The sequence below is a fragment of the Varroa destructor genome, unplaced genomic scaffold, assembly GCF_002443255.2.
Source record: "Varroa destructor unplaced genomic scaffold, Vdes_3.0 BEIS01000006.1, whole genome shotgun sequence".
Classification (NCBI taxonomy): Eukaryota; Metazoa; Arthropoda; class Arachnida; order Mesostigmata; family Varroidae; genus Varroa; species Varroa destructor.
In genome coordinates, this window is record NW_019211459.1 from 32109928 (window position 1) to 32136068 (window position 26141).

Genomic DNA, 26141 nt, shown 5'->3' on the forward strand with positions numbered 1-26141 from the left:
TAAATACCATTTATGGCAGTCTTCGTACGGTTGAGTGTGAAGACGTGAAATTTCTATCGGCTTCAGAGTCCGCCATAGAGGTTTTCGAAAATCGCGAGCTTGTGGAGGACCATGCGTCACCCGACAATACGATTAGCAAAAATAACAAAACTGCGTTTTTCTTAGTTTTTTTTTTTTACGCAACGCAGCTAACATAGGGTTTGCCCGTTGTTAGATCACGCCTGAATTCACGTTCAGTCAACATAAATCGGAAACCCTTCCTTTCTCAACGTGATCGAATTATAGGACTATGCACCAAATTGGAATTTGCCTATCATCTGAGAGTTCCCGCGAGCAAAGTTGCTTGCCACGTCTTAACCTGCTTGTGACTAATTTAAAAAAAGACAATGAACCTCTTGAAATCAATTTTGGAACTTCGCAATCTGTCTAGGTCGTTCACAGCATTAGAACGTCAGATCTTAATCGAACTATGATGAATTATGTCTAAACCTAAAATGGCTACTGAAAAAGCCTGTTAGCTCAATATATCGATACGTCTTTACGCTATTATTGGATTTATCTTCTCATATGACTTAGTTTTTTATCCGCAACTGTCCTGCTCTCTCTCTTCCTTGTTTTTGCTGATAAACGTGTGTGAAGTTGAAAAGCTAAAGTTCACTGAGCTGCTATGAGGCAGGTTCATTTCAGACAACAGAACACAAGACAGGACTTTTTTTAGGTTAAGATATTAAAACGTTGTTGCTGTAAACTTCTTAGGGAATCATATAATCGGAACAAATAAGAGTACTTTTAAATTGGAAAAACACAGCGGAAATATGGTGACTTCGATCCCGGGCAGATTAAAGCCCTAATCCTTTTAATTCGGTTGACTGAACGCTGAATAAAGCTTCAATCGTATAAACAACTCAGATGTATTGTCGTTATCCTTTGTAGGATTTTGCACAGGCTTTAGACCTAATCTGGTAGAACCGGAAAAGTTGACTCTTTCGAAGGCAAGCATTGTCGAGCATGTAAGAATATCCTCGCGTTGTCGTTAAATGTTCACGCATGCGCTGTCAAATACGAAAAACTGTCAAAAAGCAAGCAAGAAAATATATCTGTTGCGATTACGATAAAAAGATTACCACAGAAAAAAAAAAAGAATCTAGTCATAAAAGTTTGTCTTTTGTCGAAAACGAAATAGAAGAATCGAGAGAGCACCCAATCAGAAGCTCTGCTTTCAAGCAAAATACTATTTATATTAAACACAAAAAAACACATTTTGGATTACATTTCTTGTATGGAATGTTCCCTCCGGTCGACATTTTTGTTGGCCTTTATTGACATCATCATATCATAAGTTTCTTTCAGTGCCTCAACGGGGCCTTGTGACCGTTCTGTATAACTCCCGTTAATCGCAGGGTCGAACTTTTCGTGCTTACGTTATTATTATTATTATTATTAGCTCACTATCTAATATATCTATTGAATGCTTGGTACTGTAATAGTTGTTTTTCTATAATATCTAGTGATTATTACCTTTAGTGTCTGTATGGAGTCGTTTTGTGCGAAAAACAGGCAAAAACACCATCCTTCGACTCGCTTTCATCTTTTTTTGTTGTTGTGCTGCTTTTCTAGTCGTCCTAAGTGTAGGCTCACTTGTGTCGTAAAAAATTAAATCCTATAAAGGTCACAGTTCACTTTTCACTCATTCATGTTGATACTTTAGCAGAATATAAGTAAAAAGTGGTCGAGTTTTCCATAACGATAAGCTTGAAAACTTGTTCAGCATAGTTGGTTTTCGCTTTAATAACATATAGACACATACACATATGGGAAAAAGCCCGCTTTCAAATTCGTGGTTCCAGACAATGGAAGGACGAGACTTCACAAAAACTTGGCATCCCTGACTCATGTACCGAACATCGGTTGGAGTTATTGATACGGCGCTAAGCTCGCGCAAAGCTAGTAAACCTAGAAGTTCAATTAGTACCTAGTAGGACTTTTTAAACTTTGTAAATATATTACATCATCAATGATTAATAATAAACGTAATATATTACGTACGTTATATATGTAATAAATTAATATGCATTCTATTAGAATATAGTCATATAATAATCAAATATGCTTAGGATCTCTAGGAGTCTTACACAACTTCTACGATTCTTTCGAAATTTTTTAATATAATAGTTTACAAAAAAATATAGAACGATTTTCTTGTGAAGGTCCTTGTACCAATGCAAGAAGTTGTGGATACTTAGGCAAAATGTCATATTATGTTTATTTTCTGCTAAGGTAAACCTGTGGGACTTTTTGTCGTTAATACTGATTGCTGCTAGATTCACAATATAAAATTTCGTGCATCTATTAGAGCAAATTAACAAGGAAACTCTTTGTTGTTGTTGTTGTTGCTTGGTGATGATCCGTGTCCCGTTGAGCGGAAGAAATTTACACACGTATACGTAGATGCTGTATAAATAGGGAGCCATATGTTACAGATATAATATAGTTCTGCGAATATATTATTTATTTAAATTAAATTAGTCGTAAAATGTTTCTAATAGTTATATTATGGCATTTGATAAATTACCGTACCATTATTTGTGTATAGGCTTCGTCTAAATCTGTTTCGTCTTCTTTATGACAATCCCACTGCCAGCCAAAGCGACCGATATTAGAAATTACTTGTAGTAGAACGCCACTTTGCTCAATACTTTCATCAATTACACATTGGACATGTTGAAACAAAATGCTACTATGTGTAATGAAGGGTCTCGTGGATGCTAAGCTATGAACGCTTAGCCTCTAACGGCCTCGAGAGGAAAACACCTTCGCTACTTCATCGCATAGTTCAAAGGCATGCTTCGATCAAAGAAGGGCAATACCGAAATGACGCAATGATAGCAGTCAAGAACCACACAAGTAAACATAAATGGGTATTCGGCGGGTGCTTCCCGCTTATACCAGAGAAGGGCATATACAAAAGACAGTTCCCTTTTTCCGTAGTACATTACACATTTACAAAATTCACATTCTCAATCGGAACTTATTACTATTGGCAAATTTTCACGCCATGCCAAGCTCAGTAGAGGTTTCATGAAGGAGAGAAGGATAGTTAAGCGTGACTGACTGGTTAACGTAGCTGCGGCCGTTATCGTTTCATTAAGCCCCGTAACTTCTCTAGGTGCATTTCCATGCACTGGGTATCCCAATTTGCTAAGTCGTTGCTACAGTGAAATTGTCCCGTTTCAATACCTCCCTTTGGGTTGCCCAACGAAGCAGCAGTGAGTAACATAGCACTAAAAATTAACTACACCTACAAATTTGTAAATATAAGAAGAAACTTGATCATCGCGTCCTCGAAGGTGGCTGCTACCGACCGCTTTGGATAATGAATGAATGTGTCATTCCGGCCGTTCCATTCGTGGATAAATTTGCCCCGAATTTGTCATTATATCCCATTAACAATAGGATTACTTATTATAGGGTTATAGGTGTGGCGAAAGACACAACACTAAATCAGTGTCACTATGGATATCTATTAAAAATTGAGGTTGCTGGTTAAAAGAAAAGGGCTTTTTTTTTTGAACAAAGGGAAGTGTACGTGCAAACTGGGTGCTGCTTTAAAGCCAAGTATGACTGACTGGACATGAACTCCAATAGTTAATACGCTAAATTCAATTCGCGAAAAGAATCACAAAAGCAAACCCTTCGCCAACACACTTTATGGAACTTCAACTCGGGTAAGTTCAAATACCTATTTTGATGGTACAGAGTCCGAATCATCTATTACTTGTAAAGATTTCGTTGTCTAATATATAATGGATAAGTAAACAGCACGAGTGCGCTGTAAGGGGTTCAGATATGCCGTTCATCTGTTTGTCGTGTAGACGCGACCTTTGAACTTTTTTTGCGTGCAAGTTTTTTTATGCTTCCGATCCCCTGCAGCCTTCCAAGGAACCGAAATAGTTAACGAAAATAATATCTCTTCAATGCACTTAGGCGGTGTATCCGCTGTCAATGAGCTACAGAGAGTGATGTTCATATTATATCTGGATATCAACGAATACCGAACAGAGCAACTCGACAGACAAAATACGATGCTCACCTTTGTGTCAAGGTTTTCGACATAACCCGGCCGCAAAAAACTATATTTAATGTTCAACATTTCAATATGGCTTATATTGTGCGACAAATCATACAGCAAACTACAAATTCTCATAAAGGGATTTTTTTTGCATCTTCACAAGCGTTTACTTGGTATAAGTAAATACGAGAACTGCATGGAATCAGGTCCGGTTGAATAGTAGGGACACCCGCTCAAAACGACGTATCAGCTTGGTAATCTTAGGGACACGTTGTGGCCTAGGTTGAAACTCGGACGCGGACAGACTTCGTTTTGTGCTGAGAGTCGGCTGCTCGATGGAAAGCCTAACGGTGATATTGGCGGCAAAATTTGAAACATGGCCAAGGTGCACCGATCAGCAATATTTCGGGCATTTTAATGTTCGCATTTGAGCAAACTGCAAAAGAACTGAACGGAATTGAACCCGCTCTATTGGAATCACTAGGAGTACTTGAGAGGAAGACGAAACAAAACATCATTCTATAGTAACGTAACAGTGATATTTTCAGTTGGGTATAATTCTGATCGATTACGTTGGATTTATGGACACAAATGTCACATTCGGAGCACAAAATCGGATGTTTACGTTATCAACAGAGGAGACGAGTTGAAACGAAAAGCTTTCTTCGGTGCTGTTGCTGTCCTGAAGAGGCAATCTATGCATCTAACTTTGGTGGGTATAGTCAAATGGGCAGGTAACGCGAGCCGTTCTAGGGCTGCTTGGCGCTTGGAAGGGAGGATCCGCACTGGCATGCGGTAGCAGACATGTTTATGGAAGCCAAGACGGGATGGGCGTTTGACATAGAGAGATGCAGACGAAGAAATCATGCCAGCCCTCAGAATGGCGTCGAATGAGAGACAGGAAATCAAAGCAAAGGGCGTAAGGTGGCAAAACAAACAGCAAGCGAACTTCAAAGTCAATTATTGTCTGTAACAACGGTAATTTCTTATTCTGCCCGATAGAATGTGCCGAAATATATTTTCCAGCAGGCCATGATGTGTAGCCAGTATTGGTACAGCTGAAAAAAGACAGGCTAAAAGCGCAGCGAATCTAAGCACTGTAAATAGCTAGAGCAAAAACCGTTTCATAAATGACTATAACTGAATATTAACAAAAGTGTAAATAAGCAGAAATGGTAGTGTTTTTGTTCTCATAATCATTGTAACTTGACATCTTCTGTCGAAGAGCGACATAACATTCGCTTACTCTAGAGCCGTTATCAAACACTGCAGAGCTCACGTTTTCAAGCGGCTTGTTATTCAAAGTCGCATTCACGCCTCGTTTCTTGGCAGCGGAAATAAGTGCTCCATAATTCGATCATATGTACACGGCTGTTTCATCGTCGATCAACGATAATAGAAAATCTACTTGTTATAATTAGTTATCTGTTCGGATATTTTCCTTATGCTAGTATGCTGACAGAAGAGAGATACCCACATATCTAATCTTCTCTATGTATGCATTATATTATATATGTAGATGTGTAAAATAGCCTTTAGTTATTTGTTTACATCAATATATAGTAATTTACCCTAAAACGAAATCGTTGTAAATAAAAGCGCCGTAGCTGGGAAAAGACGCTTCCCCACCTGCACAATTGTCGGCGTTGCCAATTACTGCGTGACGTTCCATCAGCTCTTGATTCGAGGCCTACATTATTTCCAGGTGGCGCGACCGCTTACGACCCCATCTGGGGCCTTGTTGCCTGTAGTCGTCCGATGTCTTGGCGTAGTCGTGGTGCCTGATCGAGGCGATGAGGGCGGCACCACGTTGCCTAGTTGTCATAATTCCCCGGCACCGAGACCACTTGAATGGTGTGACGTTTTGAGTGTGTGCATCGGTGAGTTCTTCGCGCTGCGCAAAGCCCGGTCACCGCCGATAAGTGGCGATGATGGCGTAGCGATGCCAGAGCGTGCAGCTGTCAACGTAGATGCTTGGGAGGCAGGCTGTGATGTACCGAACCTGCCTAGGACGTTATTCATGTAATCGGCAATCAACAGCGTCAATTCGAGCATCTTTTGTTTACTGTGGATATGAAACATCATCTTGTCTTGGGGTCCGCTGCTTCCTGCGGCCGCTGCCACCAGCATAAAGTCACCCCGGCATCCACCGAACGTACTCAAGCCCGCGTAAGGATACTGAGCCAACACCTTCATAGAAGCAACATCGAGCAAAAAGACTCCATCTTCGTTAACAGATAGCCAAACTGCTACCTGTTCACGTGACTTGTAGCGAGCAGAAAATAGTTGAGCTCCGCACAGATGCCAGCTGCGGACACAGTTGAGAAAAATTCGCACGCACTCACTTGTGCTGCGACCTCGAAGAGCCACCCATTTGGCTTCCAGTTGGGGCCAACAGTCAGGGTCGCGAGCGAATTGAGCTGCCAATAGGCGATCCAGAATTTGTCGTTTCGGGCTCGATTTCGAGTGGCTTTCATCGAGTACGTGTTGACCTCGATCGCCAAACTCTATCTGAGCCATCAGCGCTGAGAATTCTACCGCCATTTGTTTAGTTAGAGGAAAGCGCCCTTGAACGATTTCTCGGTTTAGGAAGTACACAGTCAGTAGCCGTTCTTTGTCAGTTTCACCCTTCTGGCTAGCTCGAAAGAATAGACGATTACGGTACGTGAGCTTGATCACCTTGTTCATTTCAAACTTTCCCAAGTGCTTTTCGCGTAGAGCCTGCTCCCACTGCGAAATGGCATCACATAGACGATCTTCGGGTTGGAGACAGATTTCAGCCGTTGGGTCCATTGGATCGTCCGAAAATAGATAGAATCCAGCGCAGGGCCTGATGTTCACCTCCTCGTTAAGAGTGGTTACGAATTCGTCCACTGTAGTCGATCCATCAAAGCCAACGACTTGATAGGTTCCGTTTAGAAAATGAACAGGAATCGAATGCGGATGTGAATGATGGTACGGATTTTTGAGCAGCAGCGAAAGAACTTCCATACGCGAAGGCCTGCAGGCACGTTCTGGTCGATCTAGGGCGCGTTGTAAGGCGCGCTCACAAAACAGCGCCCATTTACCGATTTCGGTATTGGCGTCGCCCACACGGGTCAGATGCTGACGTAGGAACCATAAAACACGCGATCGTGGCTGAAATAGGGACAGAGCAATCGCCAGCAGTTGGAAGCCTTGAATGAAAACAAACGGCGCTGGGTTGAGCTTCGACTCGGTGCTTGCGAACGCCACCGGAGCACACGCCTTGTCGCCAGGAGATGGCAATGAATCTGATAACTTCGAATCTTCACGCATCAATCGCTCGTTAGAATCGCACAAGAACAACGACTGTGTAGCGCACAACAGGAACTGCTGTAACGAAGCGTATCATCAAAACAAAACTAACTTTAATGAATGGACAATTAGCAGTAGACATAGCGGAGCGGAATGAAAGGGACGATATATCCCGTCAGTAACTACTTTTACCGTTAATCAGTCGGTAGTTACCGATATCAAGTCAATTGAATCTGTCATTTTCTATACTATGCTAGTCGTTGGTAAACCCTTGCCATCATTTCAAGCCGTTTGGTCGTTAAGGCATCTCTGCACCTACCTGCATGCCCTGCTTATGAGTGTGCCGTGATGTCTGCTTAATTATTTGGCAGAAAAATTCGTTGCGTAATTGCAACGTTGCCAAGCATAGATCGAGCGCGTTTTGCGCCAGCGCTACGTGATAGTCAATGCCTGACGTGTCTAGAGGCACAGACATGAACAACTGGATTGACTTGAACATCTTCAAAGCCTCAGCCTGGAGTTCCGACGACGGAAGGGATGTCAACGGCGTCGAAAGGCTCTCGCGCGAGAATAGCAGAATCGACGACCGCCAAAGAGTCTGGGACGCTGCTCCATCCCCGCCGCCGCCGCCCATCTCCTGCGCTTCGGCTAACTTTGCCAATACCTGTTCCAATTCTGTACCTGCAAACGGATTGCAAAACAGTAAAAAATGATCGCTCAGAGTGAAATTGCGACTTTGATGCGTCTACAAGGCTTGCCCCATAGTCGTGCTTCGTTTGTATATGGAGAACCGGCCGCTAGACGAATAGATGTGTATGATAAGTACTCACCATTGACATGTTCACTCGAACTGACCAGCGTGAGGTGGTAAAGCCACGTATCGAAGTCATGTTTGTCATGGAACAGCAAGTAGGAGGGAGACGCTGATGTTGAGGCACCGCCTGACGGAAAGATGCCAATTGTAAAGCGTCGGCTTTCTTTGTAGGAACGGGACGTACCTGCCGAACCACCTGCTCGAGGCCCAGAACTCGACCCACCTTCTTCTCGCGAAGCATCTTCAACTTCATCTTCGTCACTACTGTACAATAGAACAAGATCAATTAGAACGGAGCTCCATTTCACCTTTGTCCAAATCTGTGAATGCCCTTCATAGAAGACTTCCCCTAACGAAATATATGTATATATATATATATATATACATATATATATATATACAGGTGTTTCGTTAGGGGAAGTCTTCTATGAAGGGCTATATTTATGCGTGAAGATATATATATATATATATATATATATATATATATATATATATATATCTTCACGCATAAATATTGCTGTAGTTCATGTATCAACATAACTAAATATAAATTATTGATTATATTACGTTGCAACTCGTAGATAGGCCATAGTGGGCACAAGCTGTCGTTTTCTAGAACCTATACGGTAGTCGCTTCTCGATGGATCTTAATGTAGTCTTAATTTAACTATTGTTATATCAAATTCCACATTATATTCAGCTTTCATGTGTGTCCGATGAAGGGAACGTAAAATGACTAATAGTAACAACGGTATTTACCTATCACTGGACACATGGTCGACTTCGTCAACCCTGCAATCTCTCATGTTAATTTGACCTAACGGAGTCGTATCGTTTGGACTTCGGAAATACAACAGTGTTCTCTGGAACAACACACACCAGCAATTTCTGCAACGGCCGTGCTTCACCTATACGAAACGCATAAACGTGCGTTACTCGATAAGCACGTCAAGAACTATAATATGTTTGGTTAGCCAAAAAAAAAAGGCCAATCAGTGCCATAGGCAGCATGTCACAGCGCTCAAGAAAAACAAAACTATCGAGTCAATATGTACACTCTTATCATAACGTATTTCAATTAACGGTGATCTTCTAATCACTTCCGCTCGTACTGATTTCAGTTTATAAGAATGAATGACGCCTTTGAACTTGCAAGATGGCTATAGGCCCCGAGATGTAATCATGTACCTTTGTACACCAGCCCTGGATAACGGGCTTAACAGTCCCATCTTGGCTGTTAAGCAATTGAACAGTCGCGTTCCGGCAGAGGGCGTTTTGTATCGCCCTAAGCCACTCTTCCATCAACAGCATCGAGTCAGCCGTTAACGAGAATGTCCTTCTTGCGGTCACCACTTCGAACGTTGGCATTCCTGCAATTGTTCAGCATACGATTCCTTTAGTGAACGCATTGCTTAAAATTAGATACTGTGAAGGAAAAAAAGAAATGTTTATCCTGTCAAAACGAATTTTTTCCATGATATCGTTTTTTAACTTCATAATATGCATGCTTTTGTAATAAATATTACAAATAAATATATGTAACATGGCTACTTAAAATCATCGTATAGATTGTTCGGCAGCATTAACTAACCTTCATTGGTCCTCTGCACCCGGGCAGCCTCGTCTAGGACCACTTCACCCTTCACCTTCCTTCTGAGGACATCCCCTTCGCTTTTGTAATAATGCAGCCGACCCTCGCGCAGCACAAACCATCGTTTCCTCCATGTCTTTAATGGCCCGCCCAATTTGCTTAGGTATCCGCACTGTAAATCAGTCCAAGTTAGATCCGTTCATCAGCTTTATTAGCCGAGGAAGAAAAATATCGAATTATTAACTTTGGGGATTAGTGACTTAATCTTTAATATACACCGTCACAATCAACTTTCCCAGTATATACATATTGTGTTATTATGTACTTCAGTAAAATGTTTCCATAGCTCAGCAAATAGTTCAATTAAGCTTCTGCTTTGCTCACCTTTTCTGTTAGCTGGTGTGTCGTCGTGGTATCATGACGCTTTGGACTAGCGCTATGTGCGTGCAAAGCCTCAATTTGCTCGACGAACATGTGAGCAGCATGCGATGGGCCACCATGATGTGTGCCTGTGGTATGTCCGTGGTGTACTCCGTTCCGAGGGCCTGCCCCTAGAGGACTGGCCAATGGGTGGCCAAGAGGCGCGGCAGGAGGAGTGACGACGCCCGTCAGATCGGACGGCCCTTCCCCCGTCTCCCGCGTTCCCGGCTCTAGCGAGTCCATGCTCACCGACGGGGAGAGCGCGTCCGGTGGTATTGCGTAGTCCTCAGAAAGAACTGAGTCCAGGGATCCATCTGAAATGCAATAAGCGACAGCACAAACACAGATAGCATGCGAAGTAGTGACAAACAAACATCGTTAACAAAACGGTGTATAACTATCTAATTGGTGTTGTTCGACCAAATCATTTTAGACAGAGAACATTCGTCTAAGAGAGCTCATAGCGATCCATCGACAACGTACAGCCAGCCTTAAAACCGTACCTCTCTTGAAGTGTCCAGGTGCGTTGTTGTGCGATGTACGATGATATCCTGCCGCCGTGTGGCCCATTCCTAAGGCGTGGTCTGTTGCCTTCGGGGTGACGGCTTCACCATCACTCGATTCATCGCTGGATTCAGCAGTAGCGCTTGTTACTTTCGCCGCTCGACCATGAACTGCGGTATACATTGGTATATCCAGAGACTTCTGACCGGTAGCAGACGACGCTAAGGAGTTGCATGACTGATGCAAACCGGACGATGTCACTTGATATATACGCGACTCCTACGCGACTCCAACACAGTCACGAGCCCGAACGCCCATCGACGCACAGACACAATACACAGAGGCGCGCGAGAAACAGCCACAGCATGCAAAAAAATCATCGCACCATCGCCGTTACTATTAGCATTATTGCGAGGCCGTTGAAACGGTTAGATTTTTGTTAAGACAGAATACAGTTCACTACAATCAACTAACAAGCGATAATTTGAGCCATATCCCGCTAAGAAAAATAAGCTCTAGCCTAGCAGCTCGGTTGTACTCTATGATCGTATTTAGAACGTTCAAGCAGTTCCACCTCATTAAACCCTTGGCGTACATTGAACAATTAGGGGTACGGAAAAGACAATTCCTCACCATAATTAGAGAACGTCGCATTACGGCTGAGGCCGGAAATAACATAACACGACGCTTTCCGGCCATATAATGCTCTAGTACAATAGTGCAAGATAGCTATGACAATAAGGCGCGTTAGTATAAACCGCTGTCACTGCCTTCGCACCGATAATCATCTGCAGATCTAACGCGATCCAAATGAGGACGTAGGCCTTTTACATAAAATTTTTAACCGAATACCAAATCGCTTAGAGAATTAATACCATCATTTAACACGTTCAGACGATTAGGTGAAAGCATGCAATGCGTGCGTTGGCCATGTTGTTTAGGATAACTTCTGCTGTGATACAAAACGCAGAAAACAGCATTGATCATTGTTCGCATGTATTAAGCAGCGCGTATTTGGGTTAGTAATACTAGGAACGGTAGTGGTAATAATAGAAAGGGCGCAGTTTCCTTGATGGTGGGCTGGCAACGTGTCTACCTACTAGGTTCAGAGATAGGCGAGCTGGTATAGATTCGAGTCCCGGCGTTTCGTTTCATACTGGGAGGGCTAACAGGACGTAAAAGCCGAAAAAGTAGTGCAATTTGTACACAGACAGATACACGAAGCCGCCAAACCGTATTGAAGTACAGTCATTTGTTTATAAAGCTGGCGCGTTCTACGCAGGATATTGTGTTAGAAAGGAATTAGTTGCCTAAAACCGCCACAAACAAAAACAACTTACGGTTGCCGTTCTCCGCTAAAACGGGAAAGTAAAAAAAAAACGAAAACATAATTAGTGCCCTGTGCCTCTCGCATTGTGTCAGTTGACAGCAACTGAACGTAAAATTCATAGAGTAGTGTTACGTGAATACGTAAAATTTTTGTTGACTTCTCAGAGCATCTCGTTGACTTCGCCATTTAATAAGCAATCAAATACAAGTCTTTCTCTGTGCTTAACTTGTCGGCATTGCTCGTCTTTCTTAAGTATCCTGCCAATGTTTAGGCAAAAAATGAACGATAGAATAATTTCGACGATTTCAATTTATTCACATCAATGTTCTAAAGAGAACTTCGGGATCCATAATTTCATGGAGGCTGAAGAGCTGTGCGTTCTATTGGACCACAAATACGTTTTAGCTTTACTCACTGGCCTAATATATAGGGCACACTGCATAATGCTCGCTTCAGCACTCACCCAACTGGGACATCTGTGTAGCGGCGGCGTCGGGGCTCGTTGCGCACCGCTGTGAAACCCAGCGTGTACTCCGCCTGCAGCAGCCGAAGGTTTTCTCCTGCTATCACGTTCACTGCCACCTCGAATTTCACCCTCACGAAGCTTTCGAACCGGCCCACGGCCAGACCTGTCGAGGGAGCCTGCGCCCGATGCGGGTTTCGAGAATCCGCTATGAATCACAATTGGAGATGGAGGCGCCATTGGTGTGTAAGCATTGTTTCTGAAATTGGAGCAAACACGTAAATACTCCACAACCGTAACTGGACATTTTGCTATCCGTGAAAGAAAGAAACAAAGATTTTTCTGAGAAAAAATATCATGTTGGCTCTGTGAAAATACGTTCGAAGGCCGATCTATATAGAATTTTTTTGTATGGTCATTTGCTAGGAGTCTACGTGCCTAAACTTTAATGGCAGCTTAGAATACGGAAACGATATACATATTATTCGCTAAATGTTAACTAGCAACCTATTCTAACCGTGGTATAGAAAGCGGATAGGTGGGAACGCCGATCCGGTTCATTGAGAGCGGCGTTGGATAGCACGGACATCGAGTCATGATACTCTCGTAGTATTTCGATGTAGCACACCTCTTGACGCCAACCCGCCAGACAATTGTGGTAAGCCGGCGACAAAACAACTAGCAGCGACTACAGCTGTTTTAGCTGACTTATAGTACTTAGCTCGATAGGGAAGAGCTGCCTGGTGAGAAGCCTAAGCTGTTTGTGGACGAGCACTTACACGCTAATGTTGATGGCGAGGAAGCGCGGTCGCATGCCGCTGACTGCGGTCATGGTGGCGACCAACGAATAGTCAACGTCACAAACTCCTTTCCGAGCAAGTATAATCCCTTCAAGTATCGGAGATTTCGAGGACTTTTGCGGACATCTGGCCTCCACAATGTCTGTGTGTGTGTGTGTGCATGTATTCCAATGTCTCATTGAATCACTGCTAAAATCTACCTCCCCGTTAACTAGTAAAAACTGACTGTTTTTTTTAAATGGCAGATATACTGCATTGGTAGAAATCCATTTTTAAGATCCCATCTTGAACATTCGCTGTATTCGGTCCATCAAGTTTTCTACTGCGCTCACCTGATGGCGGCCTCGCTGGCTGCCAGGTGAGCTTCTAGGCTGAGCAACGAGCCTTCACGGTCGTCCTGCGACATGTCCGATATCGACGTACTCAAAAGGGACGCGTCAGCGCCTCCAGGATAAACGTAGTTTTTGCGACCCATTTTTACGGCAGGTGGGTTCGGTGTTTTGGGCTGACTTATCTGAAAATCACCGCACAATGAACAGCTTTCGTACAGGGCATATCATGATTAGTGGCGCTAAATTATATTAAAAAGCGTAGGTTTTCATTAGCTCAACGAATTTTGTCGTGTGTTTTATGCATATTTATCGCATGAGTAGAATACACAATTTTTACAAAGTGTCAACGTTTTGATTATAACGATCCTACCGACAAATCGAGAGCTGGTAACAATAGCATGATTATAGCCTATGATAGTCAGATATAAAAATGAAAAAGAATATTTTTAGCCTAGTTACAAAAAAAAACGCTATCAAATACCTTGACAGGTGATTCCATTGAATAGAGCGGATTCATCGTGACTGAGTCTGCACCGAGCTCTTGCGCGACTGCTTCTACTTGACGGGATAGTCTTCGGTATTCATTGACAAAAAACAAGTGCACCATGTAAGAGAAATATGGATCTTCAACGGGCCAATAATGACTCAATTTTTGAACACGGATACATACATCAAAATGCATGATCTTAATAGCCCGTTCACCCTCGAAAGTTAGCATACGTTAGCTCTCTATGCATTTGCAAGACGCTCATTGATACCCCACTTGAAGCCTAACGAAAATTACCCCTAGTTCGTGTGCTACATGCATATTTTCAAAAGAAAATCCATTGACCGTCGCCTCACTCGTATAACGTTAGTTCAGCTTAAGGGCATAATAGCATCCAATAAGTAAGTAACGCATCAGTTTTACTAATTACCTTTCTATTTCTTCGTCATTATCGCCATTGCCTTTGAACGAGTTGTCGAGATCAAGATAAAGATGTGAGCAGCGCGCCGTCGCGGGCCTCGTGTTCAGCTTGGATAATTGAACAAGTCGCGCCTTCAGCTGGTCCAATTGCTGATTAGCTTTGACATTCTGTTCCTGTAGATGGACGTTCTGCTCTTCTAACTGAAATTCATTCGATCGGGATCGGCAGGAAGAATCCATTGATCCACCTTTATATGTGCAGATACATCTCTATATTGCCGGGAAACGTATTACACAGGCACCTCATGTATCGTTGCTAATCGAAGCATGTCTACATACCCAAGCTATATTAATTCGATAGTGGTCAGTCGTACACTTCGTTTGCAGGCACCAATGATCTACTCGAAAGGAGCTCATTACTATGCAAGCTCACCTTTGGCTTTAAAATTTTCTCCCTTCTGTCTAACAAACGAGTTTCATAATTTTCGAGCAACCAAATGAAAAATAGCATTTTGGTTTAAAATAAACTACAGGTCTAATTAGGTTTTTTTTTTTTCTTTGATGATGCTACTATTGTGAAATAACGTCATCACGACCGTCAATAGCATTCGTAAACGGTGGCACTGAGTGCAACAGTCATTCATGCTTTTCTTGTGCACTGTACCTCTTTGAGCTTTGTTGATACCCAGTCTTTTATTCGAGCGGCTTTCTGCTCGATCTGTCTGGTTTCGAGAGCTCGCAGCTGTTTCTGTTCCTCCACCTGCCGTTCAAGCGTCGATATCATCACGTCGCGTTCGGCTAATTCTAGCTGCATGTCGACTGCTGCCTGACTACCGGCTCCCGGAGTGGAACAGTCGTCTTTTGGAGTTACAATTGGCCTGGACACGTGTTGAGCTAGAATCTGGCGATGCCCAGTGGACGGGGGAGATCGCGGAGTCATCGGAGATACCTGTCCGGATGACATGGTCGTGCCCCAATGATCTAACCTGCAAAGGCAGCAGTAAGCAAACGATAGAGTATTTCGTGATAAGAGTCAATCCTCTGATGGAATGCGTAACGGTGATACCGGGCGTAAAACTCGATGTAGAGAGTATATTCGAGAGGAAAGATACAACGGGGAAATACAATGCGACTGCGCATCAGCCTGTTAATAACAAGCGACTGATAGTACCTATCATCGCCGTGCAAGCTTATTTAAATTTTTAATTTATCGATTTATGACATTTCAGTGGAAACATTAGACTAACAACCCTTCAAGGCTCTAATATACATACAATGTACATATACCAGGTTTCGTATTATGAAAAAGAGAAAAACATAAATAGGATGGATTGACTTCAGAAACACAACGATATTAACGCGTTGACATCAAACCCAAATCAACGAAATACTTTTTACGTTCCATCCTTGTCTTTTGCAAATCACAAACAGTACGACAATATTTCAATAAACAATAGAAAAACTTTGAGTAAAGGAAACCTTTTCGTTACCATTAAATTAACTGCAAGTAGGGATTCTTAGTCAACCGATTGAAAGACAAGCTCATAACTGCGACAACATTGTATACCGTACAAGAGAGACAAATTGTGTGTCTGCGTGTGCATGCGTGCCGTTGAAGGTTGATTACTTTAAAAGACAACAATTTTACGTTTTCAGACTACGCAACTTGGAGCTTTCGAACGTATGGCCTGTTTACAAATCGCAAACCGTCCGCAAAATACAAAACCGCAAATTGTCACGCTAAAGTTCCGTTCGGCAAATCTTTCAGATGGCTGAATAACAGGAAACAATTATATATACATACTATCTATATATAAGCAATATACATAATATACTACAAAATACAAACATGTATGGTTACGTAGTGCGAGACGTAAATACGCTAACCATTCAAATCGAACAGTAGAATTAAATACCAATCAACACTTAATTATCCTTGGTCGATTAGTATCAGTCTTTTCGTTTCTATCTATGTCGCATGCGCGGATGCGGTTAACCGCTATAGATAAAACTATAACTTCGTGGTATGAGTATCGTTTCCTATAAGTTAGTTAGTTAAAGGAGCCTCTTCGACGATACTGTAAAATCTGCCGAGTGTAGCAAAACCGTTCCAATCTTGTTGCTGTTTTAGATGTTTATCACTGGGCATCGTGTACTGCGAACTTCAGGAACGGACTTTTCTGCTGCAGAATTCTGCTCTAGGGAACTGCGGGCTGTTAAGCTGAGAGACGGTTGGATATCCATAAAACTCAAATGGGAATATTGCCTGTGTGTCAGAACAGTGTCAGCCGAAGTATCTACATACAAAATTGGTGCTGCCATAAATTTATTCGTTGTATTCGACAGAGGAACACAAATCTCTGTGAGCTTTCAAGAATATTTTAGCAACGAGCTCGATAATAAGGTTATCTTTTTTCAGTACCTAACTACATAATAACTCTGACTGAATGTTTCGTTTACTTTTATCTTAGTAACCTAGTTCGCGCACATCGCATATGGCTACTAATTCAGACTTCTAGTTCTGAAGTTGACATTAGTACGCTACCAAGCATGCCTTACGATAAACACGGTCCTGTCCAAAATGTATTTTTTGCCTTATTCAAATACAACTCCACATCTACGAACAAACGTATTCGCAGTCGGCATAAATCAGTAAGAATAAAATCGCTATTTTATAAGTAAAACTAGCCAGGTATCACAAATGCACATATACACACACTCAGCCGATCCACATGGCCGAAGCTAGCCCAATCTTCAACTATATCCGTTTGTTTTCGTCAGAATCTCTGACGGTGTCTAGTTCGGAAACTGTCTAAGCAGCAACGTGCCAACGGCAGACGAACGATATTTGCGGTTGCACCAGCCGCAACGACCTTGGCGAGTGAACGTCCTCCTGTTCGCCCCTTTTCCTGAGCAATTTTGCATCGGATTGAATGAAATGAGCAATTTCATCTTCGAAGTCTTCACTGTCTTTGCCATTCAAAGCGATGGCTTCAGTGAGCAGCAGGAACATCGCAACTGCCACTGTATCTTAAATTTCTGTATCATCTAGTACCTTTCGACATGGCAATTCTTTTCGCCGTTCATTACAGTCGCGACATGAACGTAACGAGCAGCTAAAAGTTATGCATACGGATATTCAGCCAGCAATCAAGCCCGCAATCAGACGCTCAGACATGTGAACAGTCATAAGGCATCGCCGATCATTTGATAGGCACAGCGAGACAGACCACAAAATGAAAGGACAGGGTAACGGACTAATGTAGAAAAAGAAATAAACTTAACAATACCTTCATACTCATAGGTGTTGACCAACGACTACACGATTACCGCATCCATCATAAGCAGTGGAGTCGACATTAGTACGCGAAAGCATAAGCTTGATGCGTGCCAAGGTAATTGATATAATCGACTAAAGATGGAATGGCTTTACACGTTGAGGCAAAGACACATTTCTCTATGTTGAGTTAAATAGAACAGCGGTCATTGTGTGACTGCAACCGACATGGCACCATCTGCCTGACAGCTCTAACTAGCAGAAAACAAAAAATAATCATCATTTACAAAAAGAGGCATCATCATTGCCGGCCTTAGCCCGGGAACGCTAATGTCTCAGCAGCAGCTACTGACGACGGTGGTCACAGCGGGCGATAAGCAACAGTAATTATGGAATGCAGTAACGAACTATCATTAAAATGACCAGCACCGTCAAAACAATGGCGGTCCTATAGTGTTGCATAAAAGTAGTGTTTCGCCTGTAACCGAAACACAGCACAAACTCAATCGAATACACTGACTTATAATCAATTAATTGAGTATGAGTCCGTATATTCGATTAACGTGGCTGGGCTGAGAAGCATCGTTTTTTAAAACGCTGAGCCTTATACTCTACAAATATTAATCGTCATTGTAATTAATGGTGCAATGAAAAAAGAGGAGAACACTATCAGTATCTTTAGAGCAATTTACCAATGTCGATTTCGGGTAAACAAATCTTAGCTGTGTCCGCCACAACAAATGGAGGAACATAATCTTTTAACATATGTATTGCGGTGGTAGTGTCCGTCTGTCCGTCCAACTCACGTCCGTCATACGTCGGCGAAGGGTCCGTTTATCGTGACAACAAGTCGGGAATAGAGTCCACAAGTTTTTGTTAAAATAAATTAACCCGATCAACTAGACCCAGTTTGTATTTTTTTCTTTATAAAAACTTCTGGCTTACAAAGCCTGCGGTGGCTACTTCGGTCCGACCTATAAGGCAGCTGTGATACAATAAAATTGACAAGTTCTTTCATGGATTAGATAACTCGCTAGCTCTACTCAGCCAGAACTTGTTTGACATAGCACACCTTACTGAGAAAACAGATCGAATCGCGAGTCAGAACAAGAAGAAAACAGCATTGTTTAACCCTTTCTAAACCAAAAAAAAGTATTTATGAGTTGTTTAGCTTCGCTTGCGATATTTCAAGAGTGTTGCTAGTATATCTAACCGTCGTGACGATGTCGATGCTTACTACCTTTGGACCAATTCTATGAATTTAGAACGTTCTATGGGAGTTTGGACGTGGGCGCAAAATCAGAGGTCGATCACGCTTAGTGCCCTAATATCAATTTCAACACGAGAAAAAGATGACCGTGTTGCAATATATGCATCGAGATAGGTGCCCCATATATGTAGATAAGGCTTCGCGTCAATCTCATTCATTTTTTTGGCATAAAGTCAGTTTAATAGTCTGAGCATTTTGCTATTCGAGTAAAGAATAAAAAAAATACGAAGTTTTCAAAATGAAATTCTATAATATACGACAAATTTTATTATTATTATTATGCAGTGCCTGTCGTTTTTCTTTTGCTTAGCTTAGTGCTGCATAGAGCACAACCGAATTTTGAGCCTGAATTATAGTGAAAATTGTATATAGAGAAAATTGCGTTTTGAAGATAGCTTCTCAATTCTGCAGTTATTTTATCGTCTTGAAGATGCCGGTGCTCGAGACTAACATAATTTCTAATACAGAATGCTTAATTTCCTCGAAATTAATTGAAATGCCGCAGAAAACTCGCATTCGCAGGGTTACCGATTAATCAACCGTCTGCATGGATCCCGTCTGGTGGTAATTGGATGCTTTGTTCTTTACAACATCTATGTGTTTGCTGTCTTACTATCGAAGAAATCTGACAGATTTTTAACTGTTCCGTACGTAATAAATCAAAGGCTCAGAAGACAAGAGCTTTTCCGCGTCCAAATAAAGTTCCAAGTGGAGAAAATTTGGCGTCCCATAGAATCTGTTTTGCTGATCGTATACCGATTGTTTTCGTTTCCAGTCCACTCCTCTGCGCGTGGACTAGAAGCTCTAAACATGATTATGTAGTACATATCGTGAAAGCGATGATTGTAATCTTCTTCGATCAATTATATGTCGAAGGTTATATCGTTTCTCTAGAAGTGTCGAAAAACTATTACGAGAGCATTAGTTGCGTCGCTTACATCAACCTACATTAATAGCGGCTTGCCGTTGAAGTCACATGATTTCCACTGTAGCCTATGGAAGTTTCCCTTTATGGAGCCAAAACACCTTATGTATTTTAATCCGTTTTGCAGATTGCTGTTCTATGTTTGTTAGGTTTCTATTGAATTTATCGAAAACATTCGTGTCGTCGTCACGAATTTAATTGCGATTTACGAAAAAATCATCGCTATGGTATGACGTGGTTATTTTCAATATAGACTGCATGCACTTTTTTCTGCTAATTAGACAACTACAAAACAGTGTGAACATTATAGAACAATCCGTAGCAATTAATAAAAAGTCCAGTTTACTGACACAATTTTCCAGTGCCAAATAATTCCAGCCCAAGCTGTACATTCGACGCAGAATAGCTAGAGATAAATGATTTTCGTGTAATATATTGCATATGTAACCTTCTATTCTAACAAAATTAATATTAACTCATAGCCATTGAAATTTGTTCTATTTTTATGTAATAGCGGAAATGTCGTACTGATATAGCGATATAAAATGAGCTTAATGACCGCGAACACATTACACAACCTCACTTGATGAATACCCAGACCCGCATCGTTACTCCGCAACCTGGGCAAACGGCTTCATTTAACAACTCTACTGTTATAAACATGCTTTTATTAACGCCATACACAACTATACGTGTTGGTACTTGTGATGCTTCGACGATGATGATCAATAATTTTTGCAGCGTTTTTAATATCAAATACTATATTTCCTCGATGCGACGCAAGTTTCCTCTTACGTTACGTCGCACGTTACTTCGTCTACTTCCGAGCTTTATGCAAATGAAGCTTTGTTAAAACAAAGGCTTTGTCCTTCTCCTAGGAACATCTTGAATGTGTTTGCAACTAAACTAAAATCTCTGAATGGCTACCCATTGTCTGAGTACCCCAGTTAGTCATGCTGTCCCCCAGCTTACGTTCTTCAAAGGAAAATACCCTGCAATTTTCTTAGAATCTCTAGATTTATATAATAGAATAGTAAATGTGACACTACCTAAAAGTAAGGTAGAAAGACGCACGTTTTTAATATTACATGTCCGAAAATAGAGACAAACAAAACGAAATACAAATTTTACATATGATGAACAACAAATTTGTAAAAGGGTCACGCCTGTCGTTCTGGAAGTTTTGCGAGATATCCATCTCTATCCAGTAACGACATACAAAGAGAAATTTTCACTGGATAACTATCAGCATACTATACAGTCAAGCGATGAGACAGCATAATCAAGCTACACAGCTTGCCCAGACCAAATATTTGCTTATATTATAGAGAACATCGAAATGAATAAGGCTGCCGAGAATGCTACTTATATATCAATCCCTTTCGTACACAGCGTTCTATTCTGGATGATCAGGCTTTTCTGTACCGTAATAACACAGTACATTTGAGAGAATGCATGTTATATTTACACTCAAAGTGAGTGATGAGGCACTGTCAACTTTGCGATTATTTTAAATCCTATATATATATATATATATATATAACAAATCCTACTGGGACTTATCATGGTTCCCATGATTGTTCATCTGCTTTCTAGATTGCTACAATGAAGGTAATTAGCACCGGTTACTTACTGTTATGTATTAGAATTTATAGAAGCATTATTTACTATAAAGTGCCCTTCGCCAGATCATTTGTTCATCTTTACGTCGCGATGGCCTTCTATTACCGTTGGACGTTCCTTGGCTTAACGCCTTAATTCACAATACTCATCTATGATCAATAACTAACATGAAATAAGGGTAGAACATATTTCTCTCCGAATATCAGTACTTCATCTGTAAGCGGTCGCTTATACGCACAATGGATCCTAGTCCTACACTACGATTGCTCTGTACACCCATGTATGATGCCCACTCTTGTATATGAATCAGCGCAGCAGGAGAGTGCGTGCTGAAAATGTGAGATGGGCTACAGTGATGCCAGTCGTCAAGTGTTACATCATATCAAGTATTAACTAAAAACATAGACAATATGCTTAAATGAGGCATATGTGCCTTTACAATTTCTTTTTAGTCTAACTGAGGAGGTACTTTCTTAGCGCAAGTAGCATATGCAAACGCTCACCGAAATAATATCATCTTAATGTGAAAATGCCATTAACATGTCCTAGTTAACGTTGTCCACTCACTAATGATATTGCTGAGCTGGTGATATCCTAACAAGACGCTGTTATTTAAATAGGTCCGCAGTTCTCACCAGAAACTTTTTATAGGTGAAAAATCTGTTCGCTCAATGACGAAATGAATCACACAAAGCTATCGCTAGACGTTAAATGTAGGTAACAATCTATCGACGTTCTGGATCAGCGACTGATTCATGAAGGAATATTACGGAAGCTTCGCTATAATGACTTGACCGTTTTTCACTATATATAACTATTACACGCTAATTAATTAATTAATTAATGTATTTTATTGTACCACAACCCGAAACCGATTGATGCTAACGAACCAGTATTCGACAGTCGTCCCACCCCATCTTTTGCTGTATAACAAATTGCTCGAAATCCCTTACACAAAGATTAGCAAAGAAGGGACAAAAGCGAAATCGATAGAGCGGACACTTCAAAGTCACCGCCTATGATTCCAACAGAGAGTATTTGGCAATTCATATCTGTCGTCTACTCTTAATCGGACTAATAGTACGACTAGTTCGATTTTTTATTTATTGGTTAAACAGGATTTCACCTATTATTTAAAAGCTATCGAAAGCCATTGTGTTTTTGGCTGTATTTCTCTATAAAGGCTCTATATCAAATAGAAAGTGATGTGTGAAGGATCATATATGTAACATTTGTTTACAGTTAATAGAATTAATTGGTAATCAACAATATTTAAAGGATCCGTAACGAAATAGCAGTACATTTTCCTTCCAAAAGATAAACATACTATGGTAATTTATATAGAAATTAATGCTAGTCGTATAGCAATAGTCATAAGAACAGTGAAGCGATGGTTCGAAGTGTGGATCAGTATGACACGTCTTAACTGTAGTGAGATGTTCTAGGTTCTACATACCAAACTCGGTACGATTTGCGTTTTATGCATATTTAGCAGTTCAATAGAATTAATCACTCAGCTGGACACGAATGGCGGCCAAACCCCACTAAAAATGCAGCGAAGTTTTTTTTTAGGCTGAAATCACTTTGCTTGTAAGAAGCTTTCAAGGAATACGTTCCGCGTCGTATCCTAAATTCGCGACACCACTTAACTAGAATATGTAAGTTCCACTATTTCACCTGTTGCACCATAACTACTTGATGAGATTCGTAATTACATATCGGCGTAGTATCGTATACATTATTATATCACACATCAGTAATCGCACATTATGCGCACATCCTGTAAGCGATCGGTAGCACGAGTACATTTTCATGTGACCAGACAGGGTCACAGGGTTTGCCTGTTCAGCATAGCTCGCTTTAAACAAGTTTTGTTACATACACACACACATATAAAAGCTGCGTTTTTTGAGTATGATGATTACCCAAACATGCACGAAGCAAATTCCGCTTTGTCATACTTCTCAAAAAACACATTATGAATGCGAGCCTTCATAGTAGACCAAGAAATTTATATTGGTGGGTGGAGTGGAATACTCGAAATCAAGCTGGTTTCGCCTAGAATAGCTATGGATACTCAAAAAAACTAAGAAAATCAGTACATTTCTCGATTGCAGGCTGCAAATTCTACGATATTCATTTTCTTTAGCTTTTTAAAATGTCGGTCTAAAGTATCGAAGCTTCACGTTTTTCCGCATGTACACCCAACACATATTTACTGCATGCCATTCAGTTTGCGAAATTTTACATCACAGCGTCTGCTGACTTAGTTGCCGAAAACCCAATGAAAACTTTTTGCACTCAGGAAGCTCAGCAAAACCCCCGAGTTCGGCCAATTTCAAGGCAAGTCACACCATCCCATGAAGTTTGAATGCCGCCATCGGCGTCTAAATCTGTCCTCAAAGGATTCTTCCTACGAGAATGCAAGCACGACGGACTCGAGTTCCAATGTCCTTGATTTGTTTACGATATCCATAGCCGTACATATCTGTATAATCAGAAATATTTAGCTGAGCTCAGGAAACCTACGTTACAGAAAAAAAATGTAAATTCGGTTGGCTATATTCGAAATTTAATCAGCTGTTTCATTAAGCTCTTAAAAAAAAAAAAGCTAAATATCGTAGTAATGATTCTATGTGTAGTATAAGATTTCGCAATAGAGAACAATGTATTTAAAGTATTTATTCTATTAATAAATCATAACATCTTTTCTATTTGAGCGAGCAATCGCAAGATATAGACACGATATTGTCATATAGCGCTATTTAAAAATTCTACCGTGTAATTACCTAACGCTTGGTGTGGTAATATAGAAGTAATTATAACAAGGTAGCAAATCGTTGTTCAACTGGCAAGACACTTGTTCATTATATCTACAAAGTATTACCGTCGAATCGGCCACTGTCATTTGTCACTTTAATCATAACGACACCACGAATAAGTGATAAGTTTCTATTGAGACAGATTAGATGTCAAAAAATATCCGCTTGTTAGAACGTAAATTCTAGCCGCCATATTTCGTGCAGAATTTGTAGAAGTGAAGTCGACCAATTACTTTTTTTTTTTTCTATTAGCGATTTGTCTGTGAAACGCGTGATTATATTATGCCGATAAACATATTGGCATACAAACCGCTTGATCAAAAGCTAACATTTAAACTATTTATGCACCACTGTACGGACGTGGGCTAAACGCTGGGTAAACTAAGAATTGAGCTCATGCGTCCCAAGTAATTGCCTGGCGTGACATTTCAAACGTCACTGCCAAGGCTCTAATTTTTCAATTCATCGATTCAAATCTTTTTATTTTTAATGTCACGAAATATACAGGCAATAAGTCTACCAACAAAAATATACAAAGACAATCTAGAATCGCTTTCAGAAAAATAATTTCAACTTAACGACTACCAAATGAAATTGCTATCTCATATATATAAAATCCCATCGGAACGCACATACCGTAACGCCTGTACGAGTGATTAATTTCCATATTGGATTTTTCAAACAAAACAACTTAGCCATCCATTTCTGGAGTATCCATAATTTAGATACTTGAATTTGTTTTATGTAATTGCATTGCTTTTTAGTGTTCTGGGAAAGTAGTTTGCGAAAGAAATCTTTCTTGTTTTTGACTGTGTATATCGATAAAGCGTTTTTTTTTTATAAATCCGATACAATATTCATGTGAATTGGGAACTGACATTTATACACCAAATTGAAATTTCTCTTTCCAAAACATCTAGTATACGACCATTGGGATAAAGGGAAAGATACATCTTTGCGGGTGCGCCTTTAGTCGGTCGGCTAACCTCTCGACTCCCCATACGGAGGTGCCACAAAGTTTCCGGCTGATGTCGCTACTGTCGTCAACTCACGTCTCCTCGCAAACCACGTAGAGCCGATCTCCTACCATCAGCTCGGTCCGTGTAGCTGCTTTTTTTTTGTGATAGCGGCGATATTGATGTTCGTAATTTGTGGGAATTAGGTAGGGAATTAGAAAGAGAAAGAAAAATGGCACGCTACTGGTGGATTATAACTCACGTTATATCACGATATCGTACGTTTGGTACGCAAAATGTGTGCGAATAATATTTTAGATTTGGATTCAGCCATCATATGATTTCGCGTGACAAAGTGCTTGCTTTGTTGTAGTAAATAACACATAACTAATAATCGTTTAGTTGCCATTATCTTACACCAAGTCACTTCGGAAAACAGGATACGTTCAGAGACATAAATTCATTTTGATACGCTTGAAACATAGGAAAATATAATTTATTATTAGAGGTGTAACATCTCTTGCGCGAAAGGTGAACCTTAATTTCGACATCACGAAGCTAACATCCGCACCCTTGCTCTCACTCAAACACATACGGTGTTGTAAAAACTAGCCTGACTTGCCCTCGATGCTATTTTCCTTCTAGGGACTGTTAGCAGGCTCCGCGACTGTGACGTACACTATCCACGCCAACCCCCTCCTATGCAGAATCCGTCATAGTGAACATTCGCAAAAGCGTCGGCTAAGCTACTGTCACTTCTGG

General features: G+C 41.0%; 1 protein-coding gene and 1 long non-coding RNA gene across 14 annotated transcripts; one reads left to right on the forward strand and one right to left on the reverse strand.

Annotated features, from left to right (window-relative positions):
- Window positions 1-1204: 1204 nt before the first annotated feature.
- On the reverse strand, window positions 1205-26141 carry LOC111253180 (uncharacterized protein CG43867). 13 transcript variants are annotated; one of them, XR_002674509.2, is made up of 16 exons: window positions 25917-26054; window positions 15171-15492; window positions 14517-14707; window positions 14081-14171; window positions 13600-13781; window positions 12468-12726; window positions 12015-12029; window positions 10674-10953; window positions 10135-10484; window positions 9751-9922; window positions 9348-9529; window positions 8919-9067; window positions 8176-8423; window positions 7665-8026; window positions 5699-7423; window positions 1205-2451 (listed from the first exon to the last, which is right to left on the reverse strand). XR_002674509.2 is itself a non-coding variant. In XM_086992942.1 (15 exons), the coding sequence occupies exons 2-15, from the start codon at window positions 15468-15470 to the stop codon at window positions 5891-5893; spliced, it is 4314 nt and encodes a 1437-aa protein (XP_086849068.1). In that variant the 5' UTR covers window positions 15471-15492; window positions 26002-26141; the 3' UTR covers window positions 1205-5890. The 13 variants fall into 13 exon arrangements, 10 of the variants coding, with proteins under 10 accessions (XP_086849068.1, XP_086849067.1, XP_022667981.1 ...); XR_015330261.1 differs by having other exon boundaries at window positions 5641-7423; XR_002674508.2 differs by having other exon boundaries at window positions 4091-7423.
- On the forward strand, window positions 13621-15048 carry LOC147755131 (uncharacterized). Its single transcript, XR_015330265.1, has 2 exons — window positions 13621-13753; window positions 14089-15048. It is a non-coding gene; the product is annotated as an uncharacterized LOC147755131 (long non-coding RNA).

What these genes read in the sequence shown, in the direction of transcription:
- LOC111253180 (XM_022812240.2), bottom strand. Translation starts at nt 25,972, where the DNA reads ATGTGTTTGAGTGAGAGCAAGGGTGCGGATGTTAGCTTCGTGATGTCG. An exon ending in AATGACGAAGAAATAGAAAG is followed by an intron (nt 14,172 to 14,516) that starts GTAATTAGTAAA and finishes TGAATACCGAAG; the next exon opens with ACTATCCCGTCAAGTAGAAG. An exon ending in GCCAGCGAGGCCGCCATCAG is followed by an intron (nt 12,727 to 13,599) that starts GTGAGCGCAGTA and finishes CTCCAATTTCAG; the next exon opens with AAACAATGCTTACACACCAA.